Here is a 14,435-nt window from a genome sequence, read left to right on the forward strand (position 1 = left end):
AGAAAGTCGCCCAAACTTTCTAGGTTGAGTATTTCAATCTTATAATGTAATTTCTTTCTGGATAAACAATTAACTAGACAAGAGGAAAGATTGTGAAAAATCGATGTTACTGTAAGCTGGTGCAGGAACTTGAAAGGGCCATTGCCACCACTTGTTTTTGAATAATTTTTCTGGTTTAAAAGGACACTAAAGGGAAATATTAGGATTGGAACATTAAGCTTTTGTAATAACAAATTTGTCACTCCGAGAGAGAGCAGAGATTTTGTAAGCGAGAAAATGACATAATAGAAAATGAAAATGGCACCCCTAGTCGTCAAGTAGGGTACCTCTGTCGTGTGACAAATGGTGTGATGTCAAGGTACCGGGTGGCAACAGCTGCATGCTAGTTTGGAGATTGAGCAGAGGCGGGAGGTTTGAGGAACGCGGCCGGTGCGTGTTGAGAGAGGAGTGGCTGATTTGCAGATAGCGGCAGAGGTGGCGACGTGTAAATTATGTCATGGCATCGGTTATGGCACAGGCGATTAAAACTGAGGAGTGGCAGCAGGATGTTTAGTGGCAATTTACTACGCAGCTAAGTTGTATATTGGTGCTCGGAAAACAATGATAGACTGCTAGACAGAAAAGCTATTAAATTAACAATTTTTCTTCAGTGTCGCTTTAACAAGGCTTTACTCCCAGTAAGATTGACTTTTTTCAGTATTTCTAGTAACATTTTTTTTAAAGACGGCTTAACTTAATAGTACTCGTTTTCAGTGCCCCTTCAAGCAGCCATGTGGTGAAGAATACCAGCACCATGACAGCAGTAGAAACCATGCATATGCACTACAGATGCTGCAGAATACTTGAAACGTGCACTCAGCTGCCAGAATTTCAGGTACTGGCTGCCCATTCACAGCATTATAAAGACTAGCTCAAGCAGAATCAGACTACACAACTGTGGTGAAGTCTTCACACGTGTATTGAATCAAATGTACATAGTCCATCTTTGCCTGGTGATGAAGGAGCAGCAGTCGAGACAGTGGTCCCAAGAGGGCAGCAGAGAGGTGTGACGTTGCAGGTGTGTGTGTGTGTGCTGCAGCCAGCTTGTTCAAGATCTTGTGTACTTTCCCCAGATGTGAAGCATGAACACAGAGGCAATGAACAGCAGGCTCATCACCAGCACTGGCACAGGACCCCTGCAGAACAAAGGCACAGATCTTGAGCATAGACTGTACATAACACCTATTTTTGTTTTGGAATAAAGGTAATGGAGTTGGTCACTGATTAACATTTTAAACCTTGATGAGCCTTTTTCACTACTCTGAACTTCAACTAACATTTTTATACTATCCTAATTAGAAACAGGAGGTACCACTTCAGTTTTCTAAACTAGGACATGTTTCTGTATGACTGCATGACTTGTATTTACACTGAAGACAAACTAAAATTGCAATGCTAGCTCTAGCAGATGGATTCATGATTTGCATGCATAAGTCTAAAAGAACAATGCTTGCATACACTTAACCACAGCTTTTTTTTTTTTTTTTTTTTTAACAGTCAGCACATTAACACCTTTGACATAAAAACATGTCCCAATTATCTAGACTAGCTGCTGAGGCAAATATGTTTGTCCAAGGTCCAATATATTAAGTACACATAACAAAGTATGCAAAAATTTAAAAGGGCATTTGAGTCGCCCCCCCGAGGTATCAATTGATATCAATTTTAAAATTTCAGCATAGGACAGGACCAGTAATCACAAGAAGTTTTTGCAGATTGCTTTCTAAAATACAAATCTTATAGTGGAAGCTTTTAGCTACTCAGCTATGGAAAATGCACTTACACTTTAATTCCTGGAGAGTCGTCTGTGTAGAACTTCCACATTCCACCACCAGCTGCCCCGGGAGTACGTGTCCTGCCACTGCTCGCTGAGGTAGTTTTCCTGGCAAAAAAGATATTACTGGCCAATGAGACATCAAAGCAGGAGTTTTCCATAAGCTGCATGTTTTTCGCACAAACTATGGTGTTCCACATGAACACAGGCCAAGCTTACCATCAGGAGGTACCTCTTATCTGACTAAAGCAAGGAATATCAGAACTTTACATGCTTTGCTACTGTAACAACAGGCATAAGTAAAGGTTCTACTATCATCCGATTTCGTTTAAGCTGTCAGATGGTATAGTACTCGTACAAAACAATACATATTGAATGTATCCACGGGACTACTTATATGAGATAATGTGTTGATGGCAGCACTGACAAGGGTTAAATGTTAGGGATCTAAGGTTGGATTGCACATTTGTTTGCACATGAGTTTTTTTTTTTTCCTTTTTTTTTTTTTTTACTACCTGGTGTGTTGACTGTCGAGCGTCAACTGACCATGAGCTATGATAACATACAATGAGATTACATAGAATTATCATTTGGGGCGTGAGTTAAGCAAATTCCAAATAAGCTGCACGTCAGAGCCTAGCCCTCATCTGGTACAGGTGAAGGCCTACTGCGCTCATAAGCACAGTCGCCAAGTTTGTGCGGAGTATCAAGGTAAATAAACGTAGCAAGCTCTCCGAGATCGTGGTAACACACACCTCTGCTTGACGGTGGAACCTCCCGAGGATCGCGGCGCTGCCACAGTCTTCGGCGACCTGCCTCCAGCCCCAACATTCGTTGAACTTGGCGATGCCGGCTGCAAGAGAAGATAATAATTGAAGCAAATAGATGCAAGACGAGAGTGATGAGTGCATTACTTTCAACGTACGGATGTTTAAGCTAGAAAGTCGCGGCACGGAAGACCCTTCAAGCGACGGGCACTTGGTGCTCAGTATAGTAATCAAGCAACTAACATGGAAAGTTTCCTCTTATTTCTTTTCTCGCTAAAACAGCTTTTGACAGCAAGCAGCTTTAAAGGTGTCGTTGCAGGATAGACTCTGCTACGAGAGCGTTACGCATGACCCATCAACAGCTGCCCCGAAAAGGAAACCGAAAAACGATGTTAAGCTAAAAACGCAAACGTCCTGAACTCGAACCGGACAAGCAGCCTGAATTCAACGACAGCAATAAATTTCCGTTTGGTCCCCTTGTAGCAATTCACAGCAATCAACTTTGTTTATACGCTTCCGTCATGACAACTCCAAACTCGGGTACTCGCGAGTTCACGGTGTTAAGTTAAAGTAATGCCAAAAGAAAAGCTTTTCCGTGGTTTTGAGTTTAACACAAGATTCCCTGAACAGTCTCCTGCATTAACCTCGGACGGATTACACTAGGTTTTCTTAATGAAAGTAATGAAGATCCGAATAGCCACGGAGCACCTTACCATAGCTGCAGCTGCAATGTAATCTCTGCAACAGAAGAGGGCGGCCAACGTCACTTCTAAAGCGAACACGTCGTTGCTCCCCAATGCAATAAGGCCTGTTCTCGGCAGCAATTACGTGTGTTTTGACGTGCGGCGGGACATACTAAATATTTAAGTTTTTAAAAAGACTTGTTCATCAAGTAATAAAATATTATCAATTAAGTAAATAGCATAAAAAATAAAGTACTGCAGATATTTTATGAAGTAAATAAAAAGCAAGTTCGAAAAATATCACGCTCCTGGTTGCTCACGAAAATGTATGACACACTATCGCGTTAAGCATTGCTTAAAAATCTAATGTTACACAAGTTATTATAAAAACATTTTAAGGTCGTACCATGGAACATTATTAGCATCAGTAGAAAGCAGTGTTTCGTACACGGAGGATTGCCAGCAGCACCAATCAGCAGTGGCCTTCGAACATAAGCGCTCTTTTAGCGTGCGCGCTACCCTTGTGCGCACATCCATGTGCTTCGCGCTCGCCGGTAATGAAAGTTTTCACCACAGAAAAGATTGTTTATTAAGACGCGTAGCTTTTCCCCATCTACCGCCGCTTGACGGCCTGGATGACAACGATGGACCTGACCACCATTCTAGAGAAAACAGTCTCACCAGGTAACATTTCAAAGGCATGGCGACAGCTCCGGGCCAGCCATTCATGGTTTTGCGAATCCTCCTGAAGCTAAGCCTTGCCGCCTAACTGTCTGATAGCATTTGAATTATTCTACCCCTTAACAAGTTAATGGATTGTCAAGTAATCAACAATGAGTGTGCTTTAGTTTCGCTGGCTGCATACACCTAGCAAGCGCCCAGCCGCAATTGCGAGCGATGTAAAACAAGCAAACGAACGAAGGCGCACATTCGAGTCTCCGGCCAGTTTGCCGATAATCGGCACATAAAGGCCGCACCGCGTGTGCGCGCGTAGGTCTTGGAAGCATTTTTTTCAGTGTGCGGCGTGCTTCAACTTGCACGGCCGAGCCTCGCCGTGTTTCGGGGCGTCGTTCTAGAAGGCGCCGTAGGGGACAAAAAATGTTATCGTAACCGCGCGCGCACCCGGCGCCGGTGCCACCCGAACATTCCTCAGTCATCGAACCCACTGCGTCACTGCTGTCCTGCGCGTTATTTCAAATGCAGCCAGCGACTCGCGGTTCACTTTTTAAAGCCATCGCGGACTTGTTCCCGACAGCTCACTGACTTTACTCGGGAAACCACGAGTGCGAATAAACGTGCTTTCACATCCGCTCCCGGTCGCCGCCGATCGGACGTTCTCGGTTGCTTTTGGCGCGCGGGCTCACGACAGTCCCGTCGCTGGCTGACGGGACGGCTCATTCGGTTCCCGCTTGCCTGCTCTTACAGACAAAAATGAATTGGAGGCAGCGCAGAGGTACCTGGAACAAGCCGCCCAGACCAATCTGGTGAGTGAGGATGTGTGACTCATTCGGCCCGACTTTCGCGGCTATCTCGCCGCTTTGTCTGTCATGCATGTCGCTGTTGCGGAGACGTCACGCTGCGGAAACCACTGGGCTTTCGGAAATTGCTGTCAAGCAGAGAGTGAATTTTAGGTCAAGTCCTGCCGGGAATATTAAATAGCACTCGCGAGCCCATTGACGAAATGCCGCGAATCAGCTGATCATGGACAATAAGGGGATATTACATTAGCTTGTCTATTGGCTCGTCTTACTCGGGTGTCATTGTAGCGCAGTCACAGTGTACGGGGAAGACTGACGAGGAATCCACAGAGGGGGGCTATAAGGGCGTTCTTTGGTGCTTTTGTTGCATGGAAAAAGAAAAAAAAAAGTAACAGAGGGTCACTGTAGTCACGTTCCTTTAATTTGGCATGCCTCCGTATCGCGCGATGCTGGCGATTGGTGTAGAATAGGAATGTTTGTGCAAGTATTTTGGATCTGCTGCTGCATGCTAATTCAGAAAGCTTAGTTTCGGTTTCTATTGTACTAGCTAAACCAGTCGTTGCCTTTTGTTGTATGTTAAATGACAAATTACCGCCGACTCCTCCCGTATCGATACAATTTTTTTTCCCCGTGTCAGATCTAAAGCGCGAGTATGTAATAGTGGGCGAGTGTGCCCATTTTTGCACCATTATTGACGCGAGACGGCTCAGAGGTCAAAACAATTCTATCTCTTAGAACTCGCACTGTGTAGCTGGTAATGTAAAATTACTTCATGATTGGTGGTTTACTCTTTCTTCGACATCTTTGTTGCTATAGTTCAGAGTTAGGTGTATCTCAGTGATGATAGTGTGTGCTCTTTTTCGTGTTGAATATTGTCGCCTACCGATCCCATGTGAGCTGTACAAGCACATCTGTAAAAAAGTGTGTTAGAGGTGGTTGACTAACCAGAGAAGCCACACTTTCCATTAGAAAGGAAACTTCACTTGGCATGCAGCCTTTTTGCATATTACTGTTGGTACTTCGTTAATGTCGGAATAATGGGCACATAGTAAAGACTACGGACCGTTTTCACATGTGACACACAAAATTTGTTTTACAGTGTCTGCTTGTCACGCAGGGTGTCTAACACATGCAATTTGTGGCTTTTTGTTGACACGCAGTTGTGCAATGATCAAGTGTACTTCAGCAGGACATCTTTATCCTGCTTTGATTCACTCTGCCATTGACTATAACTTATATAGTTCTAATAGTTGTTTCTTGTCGCATACAATGAGGAAGTACTTCTTTAGTGCACTTTCTTTTTTTAATCTTTTGCAATGGCTGTCACTCATGAGGTTGCATTTATTAAAGGGACACTAAAGAGAAAAGATAATCTGCATTAGCCTTGATGTTGTGGATTTTGAAAGCATTTGCTAGGGCCTAGCTACTTTTTTTATTATTGATAAAGATGGGCTATATTGTATTTCATAGGAGCCAAAGGCTGAACTTGGCAAGTTTCGGGAACATTTAGTGAGCCACGACAATTAAATTACAAGAAATTACTTTGAAATCCGTGATGTCACATTGATGTACTGGCGCTGGGGTTGTGGCGTTAAATTTCATAAGTGGATCTTTAACCTTCATTTTTTCTTCTAGTAATCCTATTATCTTGAAATTAACAGAAGTAGAGTTTTGAAAGAGCACTTTTATCACTCTAACTGATAAAGTATTCCTCTTAAGTGTCCAGAATTTCCAAGTTGGATTTTAGAGTTGAGGTATTGTGAATATCAGCATTCCAGACCACACTTAGTGCAATCACTTAATTTGCAACTATTTACTAGAACCACTGGAACTCGGATATTTGAATGAATAACATGGGTAGAAATTTCATCATGACCAGGAAATTTTAATTATGCAATAGTTTGCGTGTAAAATGTGAAAAGCAACCCATTCTATGCAGAAGAAACACTTCTGTTATGTATGAATGCTGGAGCAACAACATACCAAATCATGTTTTCTTTTCTCTCTCTCCTATTCAAGCCTGACCTTTTTTTTCCCCCAGATACAATTGTCAAACGACACACATTAAATAATTTAGTGGGTGTCATGTGCCTACATGCTACCCTACATGTGCCATGCTGACAGAAAACAAAACAAAACTTGTACTTATCGGGCTATCATTAGCTGCACATTTCACTGTCTACAGTCGAGTGCCTCTACAACAAAATGACCTGTATAACGAAAGAATAATTATTTCTCGGGTCTATTGTGAACAGTGCAGTGCGTGACCTTTACAATGAGGTGACCTGTATAGCAAATGATTGCGGAGGCCGCTATCACTTTGTTGTAAAGGCGTTTGACTGTAAGTTAAAATTCTGGTTTGATGTAGTTGCTGAAGTTTGTAGCTGCCTAAACTGCAGTCCAGTATCGAAAAATTGGAAGAAAGTTGGAAAGGAAGGTTTACTTGAACGCAAACTCATGTGGGAAAAAAAAGCATCAATGGCAAAATGAACATGATTTTATTATCTCCTGTGAGATCTGTTCCAACTTGTAAGTACGACTGTCTCAATTAAAAAAAAATAAAAGAAGCTGTTCTTCCAACATTTGCCATCATCACTAGCTCATCTTAGGCTCTCTGTATGCACTGGCTGTCAGACGGTGCGAGGTGCATGAAAGTATTGGTGGATCAGAATTAAAAAAAAAAAAATCTAGGCTGACCCCATAGTTTTGTCTTTGAGATTACAAACAAAAAATGCTCCTGTATGCTTATGTAGAAAGTTTGAGTAAATTTTAGTAGTTGTGTTTTTGGATTACATTGACCAGTTTTTGTGTCAGTCGATGTGCACATAATCTTGGAACATTAACTTTTAAAATAAATGTGATATGTAGCTGCATTGTGCAAATAAGGCTGCATTAATGTAAATTAAGAAACCGTTTTACTGCTCTCTGTACAATATACATACAAACGGAGATGTAGGCACAAGGGACGAGTTTTAAGATGAGTTTTAAGGACGAGATGCATAAAGGACGAGTTTTTATGCTGCTATCATCACTGACCTTTTACCCGACTCTTGCATTGCACGTCAGCTGAATTGTGTTGACTGGATCACCTGAACATACCTTTATTCAGCAAAAAGTATGTGCACCTAAATTAATTGTGATTTGCCTAAGGGTCAAGCTGCTATTTCTGCATTCTAATCCTATAGCACAGCACACATTAGATGTAATGGGCAGATTTACTGCTTTTTGCTGAAAGATAATTTGTTACATCTTAATTTAATATGCTGCTTATCAGCTCACCATAGCACTCGTAGGTGTAATAGATAATTGGAACCATCCCTTCTCTGCTTATTTGAAGTTGTCAAAGGCACTGCTTGCGATGTGCACTGGCATTCAAGCCTTAGGTGCAGCAGTGGGCATCCTGGTAGACTTGCTAAAAATGCAGAGTGCCAATATCACTGCTTTTCTTGATCAGCTGTCATTGTGATTAGAAAGAAGGTTGTAACGCATTGCCCCTGCCCAAAAATACTTGTCTACTGACATTTTACCTTAAGCCTCAAGATGTGGGGGGTCATTTGAAAAAGCCTTGGGGCTAATGTGCTGGTGACTGTTGCATATGGATATTGTTGTTCTCCTTTTAATTATTTTTTATGTTCTCTCGCAAAGTAAACTATACCGCAATAGTCCTTCAGGACAAGGTGACCCCTGTCACCCTTTCTGAACATAAAAAGATTGCACATCCCCTCCGTTACACAACAGGCAGCTACCATTCACATTGATAACTTTTGAGAAGCAAGACTCCTCTTAGATAGACAACAGCACACATTCGTTATTGAGTAGAAACAGTTATGTGAATAGGTAATAACAGCCTTAGGTTAAAATGAAGCTTTGCTGGGCAGGTGGAATCAAGATTTTTGCATATTTGCAATTCCTTCATAGCCATGCTGTCTGAAAGATCTCCCTTCCTGCCTTATTTTGTTTTTTCAGTTTGTGTGCCATTACAAAAACATGATTGGTAGTGACAGTTTAGCGTAGTAGTGGGCAAGGGTGAACACCTTGAAATAAAGCGACCTATCATTACACCAATTCAACTCCATCACTGTTAAGCACAAGTATAGGCATCTGACTAGGCCTGTTTGTGTCTGACCTGGCTTGCTCCAAAACACTTGTGCAAATGCTCTCCGTGCTAGCAAACGAGGCCAATCCTTTGTGTGTTATGTCAATCAGATTGTTAATAAGCATTGTGGAGTGTCAAAGTTGCCCTTGCTTGATGTTATCTACTTTAGCCATCACACAGACTACCTGTAGTACAAGCAGCCATGGTGGCATTGCTAGCTTGTCAAGCATTCCCTAGTGTTACTGTGGCATCTAGTATGCAAGAAAAATTAAAGCCGCTATCATTTTAGCTTCTTAGTAAAGCAGAAAATTGGGGCTGGGACTGGTTGATAGTGCTCCTGAAAATTTTCTTCTTTTTGTGGCTAGATACTCGGTAGTTGTGAAATTAAGCATTCTTTAGCACTTAATAAGCCTATACTGTACCTTAATGGGACAGCTCTATAAGGAAATATCCCCCCCCCCCCCCAACACACACACACACATATTTGATATAGACATACCTTTAGCCTCTTGTTTTTAATTAAGTACCCTCTTCCTGCGTGGGCTAAAGTATGCCAAGATTGTGGTGTTGTATGTGTTTGGGTTTGTCAAGGGCCATTCGTGTGCGAGACATGTGCCACATTCCCATTTGCAGGCGGAGTTCCTTCGCTCCCTTTCGGAGGTTCTCCAAGGGGCGAACAACAGCCCTGTGGCCCGCATGGCCGCAGGCCTCCAGATCAAGAACAGTCTTACATCCAAGGACAATGACTTGAGGACACAGTACCAGCAGCGTTGGCTCTCCTTTCCCCAGGAGGCACGCATGTACATCAAGAATAATGTGAGTAGCATATGGGGGCATCCAACAATCTGTATACAAATCTGACCCTTGCCTGGGCAGCCTTTTTTTTTTTTATAGGCGTGTCTGTTGCCCATAGGTTGCCAGAATAAATGGATACTCACTCATACACACTCATTAATATATTTGTAGGCTGTGTACTTAGTCATACTTGTGCACTCACACTCAGCACTCACTCACGTTCCTGCTTATGCTTACCAATACTCACTTAAGTTCATAGTCACTTCCATTCGCACATACCGGCACCTACAGGCTTATACTTTTGTCAGCTCCCACTGGCACTCGCATACACACTCACTTCCAGTCATGTTAACTCACTTTTTTTTTTTAAAGTTAACTCTCTTTTAGTCATGTTAACCAGCACTCATTCCAGCTCACCCTCATGTTGACTCACAGCCTCCATCGCTTTGTGAAATGAGTGTAGAGTGAGTATGAGTCGGTGTACTCGAGAGTGGGTGTACTGTCATGTGCTGTTGCCTTCTATGTAGGCAAGCAGCTGTTAAACATTTGTCTTTAGGAAGCATTGTCAGCTTTATAATAGTGGTTTTCAGTGAACAAGCAGGTGCCCTCTAAAACAGCACTTGTGCTGGCGCAAGGCTTCTAATGGTAGAATGTGAGGGGATCTTATATTGGAGGGGCTCCCAGGTTGATATCCTGGATGCAGTTGAACCTTGGTCATGCGTTTTTAAAATAAATGTGAGAAAAAATGTACGAACAGGGAAAACTTACGATTCAGTCACTGAAAGATATGGCAGACAACTGTAGTTGACATTACATAACGCGAAACATTGCACAAATCATTGCAGCATGAGACACCGACACACATCGAGCTGGTGGGGACTGGTGGCCCTAGACGCGCATTGTTGGTTTCCTATTTACAGCGTAGACTGCTTATATTGAAAGTTGGCGCGGTCGTGAATTTCCGCACTATAAGCGGCGCCGCACTATAACCAAAACATTTTTCAAAGGCTGTTGCACGTGCAAAATAAGTGTACCAAACAGAGCCGCCACATGTGTGTTAATCAAAGCATGGAATCAGCATTTTCGTGTGCCGTGGGCAGGCAAGTAGTGCAGCACGGGAAGCTGCCATGGCAGGCACTTACTACTTGCTACGTGTGCCTTGCGCCTTTTCTTCTTTACATGGGACCTAGTGGCCAGAAAATGTATCATATGATCACAATTTGGGAATGCATGGAACATAAGTGCCAGAAGGTAGTGTTTTCCGGAAATGTGTCAACCGGTAAAAAAAGAAGCGGAATTGTACTGGGTAATTTCTTTTGTTCTCTATCATTTATGTTGACGCCAGGAAAGGTACGAAACAGGATCGTATCAACGAGGTTATACTGTACATGACCTGCATTATGGATCAATCATGGACTTTCTTAAATAATAGAAGCTATTTAAGTACCATTTAACAGATAATGCAAGCCTTAATTTATGCCTTAAGGTGAGCACAGGATTATAAAGGTAATAAAAATTTTTAAAAATGTGGTGCATATGAATCAAACATTTTCTGAACAGGAAGAACTTTAAGCACTGAAGGCAGGCGAGAGCAATTCCAGCTGTTTCTTTAAAGGGACACTAAAGGCAAATACTAAATCCATGTGGACTGTTAAAATACCATTCCAGAAACCTCGCAGCACTTGTTTCGTGCCAAGAAAAGGCATAGTTTAAGAGAAAATCATGTCTGAAGGTCCGCATACCATTAGTGCAATTCAAGTCTCCCGTCCCTGAGCGGGGAGTCGTGACGTTGCATAAGCCATCACCATTCTTTTCTCTTTCTTCAGTATGTGCGGTGTTTGGCATCCTGAATGGGTATGCAAAATCTAAAACTCCCTATTAAGACAGAGCCGATAGTACAACAAAGGAAGGGAAAACGTGTGTGGAATCATAAACACTATTTTCAATGCTCGTTACGATGGAACTCGTTCTCTGCTACTTGCAGTTTGTGTGAGTTTCGTGAGCCAGCAAAACCAGTGCAGCACTGCACGATAACGAAACTACTGAAACATGAAAGCGTGGGCGACACAGAGTTAAGTGAAAACAATTTTTTGACCAGGTACCCGCGTCTTAGTCAAGGGTAATGCCAATGACTTTTTTTTATGAATGTCAAATAGAACTAGGCAAGTAGCATTTTCTTCTGTCTTATAATGCAATGCAATGACCTTTTTTTATTAAGAGTGGTTGAGTAATAGTGACAGAATTATGAGTGCCTATCTCATGGGTCTAGTACCAAAATGCCATTCGAAGCAGGATGGCACATGCTTCTCTGGCACCAAATGTGCGCCAGGGAATCGTAAGAGCTGCCTCTTTGTAAAAATGAAACCAAAACCTAAAGTGTGCTATTGTCATCAATATGGAGGTGAACCGAGCAGCCATAGCCATGGATATAGCCGATGCTATCGGTCCCCAGTTTTCTTTTTGCGTAGGGTACAGCTACAGTGAAACATTCACCACAAGTGTCTCACATTAAGGTAGCTACGGACGATTACTTGTTACCCTCCTTGATAGCTATGCTTTTTCTCAACTCTTTTGTTGATCAGTGGGGGCTAAGCTTCACCTTGTCTGCATCATGATGTGACGTCGTGTTGTCTCATTCCGGTATCTAGGAGCCAGCGCATGAAGTTTCTCCGACCTCTCCACTAGTCGTGGGGCCGCCGATCCCCAGCAAGCGCTATCCAAGCAGCGTGCGTTGCTAGCGTTCTGTTGCACTGCTGAGCGTGTCTCGTATTCGGGTAAACGCAGGTGATCTGGTCGTTTTTGTGGATGGGCGGAGGCATTAACTAAAGTCCCTCCATATCACTACTACTGCTGTGATAAAGGGGCTTTAGCGTTTACGTGAGCGGCCAGAGCATACTGCACGGTGCAGCCACCTGATGGCGCAGAGCTTAACTAGCTAAACACAGAGCCAATTTTGCTCTAACCAAGTGTAGAACATTTTAAACATTTAAAAAGACAAAGTGTTCACGGTTAAGCTGTTGCAAAAATTTACACCAGCAGCAAAGTAGAATACACCAGGAGACGTATTCGGAAACGTTCCACTTCGGCGGTATTTCGTTTTTGCCTTCAGGTGCGCGCTTATTGAGCAAAATTGAATGACATCGGGCTCAACCAGCCAATCAGTGCGCACCTGAAGGCGACTATCGCCAAAGTGGAACGTTTCAGAATACGTCCCTTGATTACTGCTATGTTAGCTCTGTGTTTGTCTGGTTGAGCTCTGTGCTGCCTGGTGGCTGGGCAACTTGCCAGCTGCTCATATTTGCGCCTCCGTCCATCTGGCAAAACGCCCAGTCCGTCTGCATTTGCTGGAATACCGCACACGCGTTGTGGTAGTAAGCCTCCGGCATGAAGTAATGGCTTCAAACGCGTAGATCCTGGCACCGATCGTATACCGACAGCCCGATGTCACAGCTTGACATGTCGCCAATCGCTTTGAGTTGGCCGCACGCGTGTGACTTCCAACGGATTTTCCAGCTCCAAATACGAGTCATGCTCGGGCTCTGAAGGTGACAGCTTTTCGTTCGAGGAAGAGGCGCCTTCAACCATGTCAGATTCTGACCCTGACACCGTGCAAAAATATTGAGAATAGTGCTTTTGAGTTTTTTCCAGATAGAAAAGAGAGGACGATACCAAGAGCTCATTTGCCATTATCCGTGTCATTTATTCCCTTCTGCATAACCAAAAATAAACTTTTGTGTTGGCTTTATAATATCGCAGAAAAAAACATTAGATTGACACATGAGATGTCATGAAGCGCTTATGTGTAGTCACTTTAATCAGTATTTTCACTGACAAACCTGCATTGGCATATGTTTGTCATTCTCTCACTTGCAAAAGCTGTATTCTGAGTAAAATGATGTGGACAATTCTGGACTGCCAATGTATCACATTAGCTTGACTTAGTTTTTGCCTTTTAGTTTTCATCCCACTGGGCATTCATGTAACTAGCGAGAACAGCTGATGAACTTTGTGTGTTCCTCATTTGCAGATCCTGAGCGCACTCGGCACAGAGACAATCCGCCCAAGTTCAGCAGCACAGTGTGTGGCATATGTTGCAGTGGCTGAACTGCCTCAAATGCAATGGCCCGATCTTATACAAGTGCTGACAAACAATGCAACAAACCCAGCTTCAACAGAAATGCTCAGGGAGGCCACATTGGAAGCAATTGGCTATATCTGCCAAGACATTGAGCCAGAGGTGAGCATTGGATTGTTTGCATTTTGCCGCAACCTGCATGGTGTAATATTCTGGCTTTGAATATTTTTTTTTAGTCAGAACTACAGGCACATTTGATGATTGAAAAAAAAAAGAAAAAAAGAACAGGCTCAAGAATATTGTTCGTTGTGTTCTCCAATTAAGGCATTGTTTTTTTTTTTTGTTACTTGTGTAGGCATTTACATTTTTGAATAGTGTGTTCCAAGCTGTTAGGTAGTGACCTTTACAAGGAAGGGTTAACTGTAGGAAATCATTGTTCATTTTATGTCTGTCTTTTTCCCCGAAGGTGTTATTGGGTCAGAGCAATGACATTTTGACGGCAATTGTTCATGGAATGCGCAAGGATGAACCTTCAGAGCACGTCAAGCTTGCTGCAACAACCGCTTTGCTCAATTCTCTCGAGTTCACGAGAGCCAACTTTGAAAAGGACTCTGAAAGGCACTTCATTATGCAGGTAAGGTGCTTTTTGTTTAAGTATTGCTGGTTTTGTAGGCATATATATACAGGTGCAGCACATCACTGCATTTCTTTGCTTCTTAGGCTTTTCT

At 42.8% G+C, this 14,435-nt stretch overlaps 2 protein-coding genes across 3 annotated transcripts in view; one reads left to right on the top strand and one right to left on the bottom strand.

Moving 5' to 3' along the window:
- Nucleotides 1–935: 935 nt before the first annotated feature.
- Nucleotides 936–3,423, bottom strand: LOC119442395 (protein transport protein Sec61 subunit beta). The gene is made up of 4 exons (XM_037707257.2): nucleotides 3,294–3,423; nucleotides 2,569–2,666; nucleotides 1,823–1,921; nucleotides 936–1,175 (listed from the first exon to the last, which is right to left on the bottom strand). Exons 1-4 carry the CDS (start codon nucleotides 3,294–3,296, stop codon nucleotides 1,088–1,090), a joined length of 288 nt encoding a protein of 95 aa, XP_037563185.1. The 5' UTR covers nucleotides 3,297–3,423; the 3' UTR covers nucleotides 936–1,087.
- Nucleotides 3,424–3,738: 315 nt separating this feature from the next.
- The window catches only part of LOC119442392 (importin subunit beta-1), a 61,171-nt gene continuing 50,474 nt past the window's right edge, over nucleotides 3,739–14,435 (top strand). Inside the window, exons 1-5 of one of the 2 annotated variants that reach the window (XM_037707254.2) lie at nucleotides 3,739–3,947; nucleotides 4,689–4,747; nucleotides 9,471–9,653; nucleotides 13,660–13,869; nucleotides 14,174–14,341. In XM_037707254.2, the coding sequence (XP_037563182.1) occupies nucleotides 3,899–3,947; nucleotides 4,689–4,747; nucleotides 9,471–9,653; nucleotides 13,660–13,869; nucleotides 14,174–14,341 (669 nt within the window). In that variant the 5' untranslated portion in view covers nucleotides 3,739–3,898. The remainder of the gene's footprint in view (nucleotides 3,948–4,688; nucleotides 4,748–9,470; nucleotides 9,654–13,659; nucleotides 13,870–14,173; nucleotides 14,342–14,435) is intronic. The other variant, XM_037707255.2, reaches the window with a different exon arrangement.

Source organism: Dermacentor silvarum, chromosome 2 (genome assembly GCF_013339745.2).
Source record: "Dermacentor silvarum isolate Dsil-2018 chromosome 2, BIME_Dsil_1.4, whole genome shotgun sequence".
Lineage (NCBI taxonomy): Eukaryota > Metazoa > Arthropoda > Arachnida > Ixodida > Ixodidae > Dermacentor > Dermacentor silvarum.

What these genes read in the sequence shown, in the direction of transcription:
- LOC119442395 (XM_037707257.2), bottom strand. An exon ending in GGTTCCACCGTCAAGCAGAG is followed by an intron (nt 1,922 to 2,568) that starts GTGTGTGTTACC and finishes CTTTTTTGCCAG; the next exon opens with GAAAACTACCTCAGCGAGCA. An exon ending in GACTCTCCAGGAATTAAAGT is followed by an intron (nt 1,176 to 1,822) that starts GTAAGTGCATTT and finishes TTTGTTCTGCAG; the next exon opens with GGGTCCTGTGCCAGTGCTGG.